Genomic DNA, 5,941 nt, shown 5'->3' on the forward strand with positions numbered 1-5,941 from the left:
CCCCACTCGATGGCCCTCACCCACACAGGTGTCCTGCTCACAGCGGCCGCCTTCACTTTGCCCATCACCTCACAAGCACTCCCTTGGTCGCGGGCTCCCATCCCCCTCCGGACCCTTCCCCTGCGGCAGTTCCCTGAGTCTCCCGAGCCCCAGGCTGCCCCAGGGGAGCCACCTTTCCTCCCCAACCCCCCACTGCATCTCTGTGCCACAGCGGGTGAGCTGTTCCCTGGTCTTTGGGCTTTGGGGGGAGCCCTGCTTGGTTCCCACAGATCCAGTCTCAAGTACCCAGCCTCTCCGGAGCAGCCCACCAGGCCTGGGTGCATCTGTTTCAAGGCAAATTAATGTCAGACAAACACTAGCAGGAGCAACCTGATGCCCCAGCGCTGTGGTTCTCAAAGTAACTTGCGTCAGAATTGGCAGGGGCTCGTTCACAGCAGGTGGTTGGGAAAAACAACAACAACAACAAAAACCAGGTGGTTGGGGCTAATCCAAGTTCGGTCGGGTCTGGCAGTTTTCATGTAAGAGGCTCCCAGGCCAGGATGATGGTGGTGACCGTTACCCCCTTTGCAAACCGCCACCTAAGAGGTGCTGAGCCGCCCGCAGGAAATTGGTGACCAGTGACACCTAGTGGCGAGGTGCGGCATGGCAGCCCTGCTGTATGGCGCTTCGGTGGCTGTTTTTCTGGGCTGGAGTGAGCAAGCAGGGCCAGGCCCAGCTCTCTTCCGGGGCATGCGATGCTGAAAGGTCAAGTTCATGCCCTAGGCTGGCTCCCTGGCAGCACTACAACCTTGCAACCGGCAGGGGGCTGTGGGAATCCAGTGAAAGGAAACGTGCAGCGGCCTTTGTACAGGGCCTGGCACATAATCATCACTGCTGGGGCGGTGGCAGGTAACAGGCGGTCACAGCTGTGGGGCTAGATCTCCGCCATGCTTACTGTGATTACCCTGATTCGTGGGCCAGGAAGCGGAAGCCTAGGCGGTTGGGAACTGATTCTCCCCTTACCCAGTGGTGCAGGAATTGAGCCAGGAACCTGGGTCCAGGCCACGTGGACGCTCGAAGTCCTCGCCCGTCTCCCTCCTCCCCCTCTAACCTCCCAACCTGGGAGCAGGTTGGGGCAGGATCTGGGCCTGGGCTACCTTTCACCTTCAGGGACCGTCTCTCTTGCCCTCCCCTCAGGCCTATGAGCGGCAAGTCCCCCCACGAGCTGTCATCAACACTGCAGGCTACAAAATCCTCACCTCGGTAGACCAGTACCTGGAGCTCGTTGGCAACTCCTTACCAGGTAAAAGCCCATCTGTCCCAGCCTGAGATGCCCTGTGTGGGCCTGGGGGTTTGGCCAGGGGAGAGCACGCCGGGTGACATGCTTGCAGAAAGACCAGCTGGACTTGAACTGGCTCCAAATACCACCCCCACCCCCCAGGAGGCCTGCCAGGGGTTTACCCCAGGCCACTTGGTGTGGGGTGGCTGGGCCAGCGTGGGCCCCACCCAAGCACCCCGCCTGCTTCTTGAGCTGTCTGAACACCGCCCTGCAATGGGCTCTCTGTCCTTCCCACCTCCCTGGTCCTCGAGGCTCCAGGAGAAATCGCAGGTGACCTGCTTTATAACGCTGAGTTAATACCACACTGGAGAGCGGTTATTCTAGGCATCCTGTTTCTCCCCTGCCCATTCAGAGACTCCCAGAACCCTGCAGGGGCACATCTGCCTCTCAGATGATCCCAAGAGAAACCAAGTGTGGGGAAGGGTGCCCGCCTGGGGGCAGCTTGTGCCCCCCCAATGCTACTCGAGGGGGAAGGCTCAGAGCAGCCCAGCAGCCTCCACCTGGCTCTTCAGCACCAGGAGGGCTGGCCTTGGGGTGTTGAGACCCCTCGAGTGGCTGCCTGTGCCAAGTCCAGCACGGCCCCCAGCATGCAAAGGACGGCCACTGTCACTAACAACAGCGGAGAGGTCACCGCCCAGGACCACTAACTCGCTGGATCTCAAATATCCAAGGGGACAAAACAGAGCAAGAGAAAAATCCCGTTAAGTAGCCTGTGCGCCCTGTCCCTTATGCCTCCCTCCTCCCACACTTGGACATTTAAGCCACAACCTGGAACTGGGAGGGAACCCAAGAAGGTAATGCTGGGCCTTTGACCTGAACTGGCCCCTACGTTATTTGTCGCACCCACTCACAGCCTCTGGAGCTTAGGACTTGACCCACCGGGGGCTGCATACAAGACTCACTCGTTCTAACAAATGGGTCTAAATAGATGCTGGGGAGCCTCAGTTTCCTTGCCGGGCTGTGGAGGACAGAGGAGGAAAGGGGGTGCAGCCCCTCCATGCACCACCAGCCCCTAGGAGCAGCCGCAGATCAGCCGCCTGTGTCCTCTGGCCGGGGGAAGTCACAGAGGGCAGCGAGTCAGCGGGCTCTGTCTCTGCAGGGATCACATCCAAATCGAGCACCACCCCCATCCTCAAGTGCCCCACCAAGTTCCCACTCATCCTCTGGCATCCTTCTGCGCGTCACTACTACTTCTGCATGATGACGGAGGCGGAGCAGGACAAGTGGCAGGCCGTGCTGCAGGACTGCATCCGGCACTGCAACAACGGTGAGCAGCCCTGGGGCCGCATGGGGGTTAGGGGCTGGATGGCGACACCTAGTGGCTGAGTTGGGCGTGGCAACCCTGCTCTATGGCTCTTCTGATTTCTGCCTGTCTAAGAAACCCGCTGGAATACTGCCCTTAACCTTCTTCCTTGCTGAAAACGGTTCTGTGCTGCTCAGAAAGTTGTTCTCAGAGGGATGCTGTTGCTGAGCCCTGGGACCCTGGGTCACAGAGCCACATTCCTGGTTCTGCCACTTTCTAGCAATATTACCCCAGGAAACCAACTGACCTCTTGGAGCCTCTGGCAAATGGGGGTGATGACTCCTCCTTTGTCTTAGGGGTTTTATGGAGGTTCACAATGAGGGTGCACTCAGTGTTATATAGTTTCATTCTTGCAATTGATCTATAGAGTCCTCTGGGAAATTCGCTTCCTCAGGATCTCACTGGCCTTATATGAAAATTTATGAGCTCTCTTCAGCTCACTTATTCATTCAACAAACATGTTTAATGTCTGAGTGCTGACGATGCTTCGAGACAGCAAAGTATTGTCTCTGCCTTTGTGCTGCTGGCAGACTGGTGATGTTAAGCAGATGAGGACTAGGGTGTGATGAGTCACGGCTGGGCTGGGTGCTGGACAGCAGTCACCCAGGAACCTGGGCTGCATATGTACTGGGGAGGGTGCTGACCTCAGCCATGCGTCTGCCACCTGAGGGAAAAGAGTCCTAGGGAGGAGGATCCAGGGATGGCAGCTGGCATAGAGGGAGGCCCAGAGGCCCAGCACTCTGGAAGAGGAACCGAGAGGCTGTGAAGTGGGGCGGGGACCCCACCCTGCGGCTGCAGGGGCTGGGGCAGGCCAGGAGCTGGTGTATGGCCCGAGAGCATGACATCAAGCGGCTGTTGGTTGTCTTTGGTGGGGGAGCTGGGAGGGCTGGGAGGGACGGATGAGGGGCTTTGTGCCCTTGGGGAAAGTACAACCTGGTCCTGGACCCTGAAGTTCCTTCCCTGTGACCTGGTCCCAGGAGGCAGAGAGAAGGGCTACTGCCCTGCCGTCCCTGCCCAGACCCCTCCAGGCTGGCAGGCCTTGGGCACATTCCACATAGCAGGGTGGAGGGTGTGGGCACCCACCCCTGGAAGCTGCCCGCCTGCGGGGACTCGGCTCACCTCACTCGTCCGTCACCTTGACTCCCCAGAGGCGTCTCTGTCATGGATGGAATCTGCCAGGAGGGAGGAACCAGGTCTTTAGTCAGGTCAACCCCTGCTACCTGGGCTGAGCCCTGCTGCCCACAAAGGGCCTCCTATTCCCAGGTCCCTGGGGGCTGCCGGGCTGGGAATGGGTGGAGGCCATCTGGACTCTGGCAGCCGGACCTTCCTCCCCACACCCAGGCCTAGTTCACCCTCTCCAGGTTTACAAGGTGAATGGCTGACTCGGCAGGTGACCTCAGGCCAGGTGGGGCTTGGGGGAGGGGCAGGAGTCCTCTGCACTGTGGCCATGTTGGAATCGCCGGGAGCCCTGCGGGGTTCTCAGGGAGCGTGAGTGAGCTGGCTCGGGTGGGACTCTGGCCCTGGGCCTGCACACAGCAGGGGAGAGCAGGGGAGTCCTGTAGCTGTGGGTGCTTTGAACAGAGGGGGGGCCTGGGAGAGCTGCAGGGGCAGAGGGGAGCGTCCTGCAGGCCTTCCAGGCTGGTTTTAGATGAGCCTTTCCTCCACCCCAAGCCCTGTGGGAAAGTTTTCCCTTCCTCCAGCTCCAGGCTGGGGCTGGAATGTGGAGCTTGGAACGGCTCACCCCAGGGGCTGCCAGGAAGTGGGGGGGAGCCAAACTGGGTGGACACCAGCTGGTCAAGGGGCCCCCTTCACATCCTGCATTCCTGGAGCAGCTGCGGGTAGCAGAGGCAGGCAGGGCACCAGGGAGCCCACGGGGCGGATGGGGGGAAGTTGGGGGTGCAGAGGGCAGGGCCTCTTCCTGTCTGACTGGGCCTCTCCCGTGGGCCTACCAGAACTAGGGAATGCGGTTTCCTTTCCTCGCCGGACCCCATGAGGGAGAGAGTGAGATCCCAGCCCAGGGCTGGTGTCTTCCCAGCTGGGCAGCCGAAGGGAGGCCACAAGCTGGGGTTAGTTTCTCCCGATCCTGAGGCTGCGTCTCCGCCACCAGGGTTAGATTTGTTTTCCTCTGAGGTCTCTCTCCCTGCTCTGCAGCTGGCTGCCTTTCTGTGCTGTGCTCGCTTTCTTTAGAAGAGCTGGGGTACAGGCCAGATGTGTGGGGGGGAGGATTCACCGGAGAGAGAGCGGGGAGCAGAACAGGCAGATGGACTGAGACACACTGCTGAGGGGAGCAGCGGGCGACAGGAGGGGTCTGCTGCGCCCTGTGGACCCCTCCCTGGCCGGGGATCGAACCTGGGCCATTGTGGTGATGGTGCAGACTAAGCCCTAGCCAGTCAGTCCAGGGAGGCCCCTTTCCATGTCTTCACATGGTCCTCTATGCGCACATTTTCTGGGTCCAAATTTCCCCTTCTTTTAAGGAAATCAGCCAGCGATCAGGGCCCACCCTCACCCCCTCCTTTTAACTCAATCATTTCCTTAAGTCCAAATAGTCACACTTTAAGACACTCGGAGTTGGAGGATTTCAACAGATTTGGGGAGACACAGTTCAGCCCTGACAGCTGGGTGCATACAGCTGGGTGATGGGGAGCTCAGGAGGACGGAGCCCCACCTTTGTCAAACTACAGCTTGGAGCGCAGGCTGGAAAAAAGCAAGCCGGCCACCACCTCCCCTCCCCTGGCTGCAGGATGCAAATGCCCGCTGGGCAAAGGCTGCTTGTCCAGGTGCGGCCAGGGGGCTCCTCCCCTGGGGAGGTGGGAGCCTCCCCCCCCCACCCCAGCTCTCCCACCGCCCGGAGCGGCCTGGTGTGCCAGCTGGAACCGCCCTGCTTTGCTTGGTCTCCCCGCCTGGTCTCAGGTCCCTGAGACTCTGGGGTGACCCCTCAGTCCCCCATCCAGTCCAGGCAGCTGCGGCTGCAGGGACGGATCCGGCCTGTTTCCACTCAGCTCCGAAGGTGGTTGCCAGTGGCCAGCAGTGGCTGGGTGCGGCTGGATGTGGGTCACACCTCCCCTCCCCCCACCTGGGGGCTTTTCTCTGCGGGGGTGACTCAGCCAGTCGTCAGCAGCCAGGTTTGAGGCCCTGGCTGCCGTTTCCCCTTCCCTTGTGGTCGGAGGCCGGCGCCCGGCTCTGGGTGCGTAACCGCCCTCGCCCGAAGCTGGGTTTGCAGCTTTCCGCAGCGTCCCGGTGCCCGCTCGGGTGCCCGGCTGCGGGGCCACACCCAGGTCCACCTCGCTAGGCAGCGCCAGGCCAGGCAGGCTCACTGCTGA

The 5,941-nt window shown here is 60.7% G+C and overlaps 1 protein-coding gene across 1 annotated transcript in view; it reads left to right on the plus strand.

The window, feature by feature from the left end:
- The window catches only part of FAM129B (family with sequence similarity 129, member B), a 44,839-nt gene that overhangs the window by 30,902 nt on the left and 7,996 nt on the right, over window positions 1-5,941 (plus strand). The window contains exons 4-5 of the mRNA XM_012721209.1: window positions 1,177-1,282; window positions 2,418-2,611. Of these exons, the coding sequence (XP_012576663.1) occupies window positions 1,177-1,282; window positions 2,418-2,611 (300 nt within the window). The remainder of the gene's footprint in view (window positions 1-1,176; window positions 1,283-2,417; window positions 2,612-5,941) is intronic.

Source organism: Condylura cristata, unplaced genomic scaffold (genome assembly GCF_000260355.1).
Source record: "Condylura cristata isolate star-nosed mole 26May11 unplaced genomic scaffold, ConCri1.0 scaffold00006, whole genome shotgun sequence".
Lineage (NCBI taxonomy): Eukaryota > Metazoa > Chordata > Mammalia > Eulipotyphla > Talpidae > Condylura > Condylura cristata.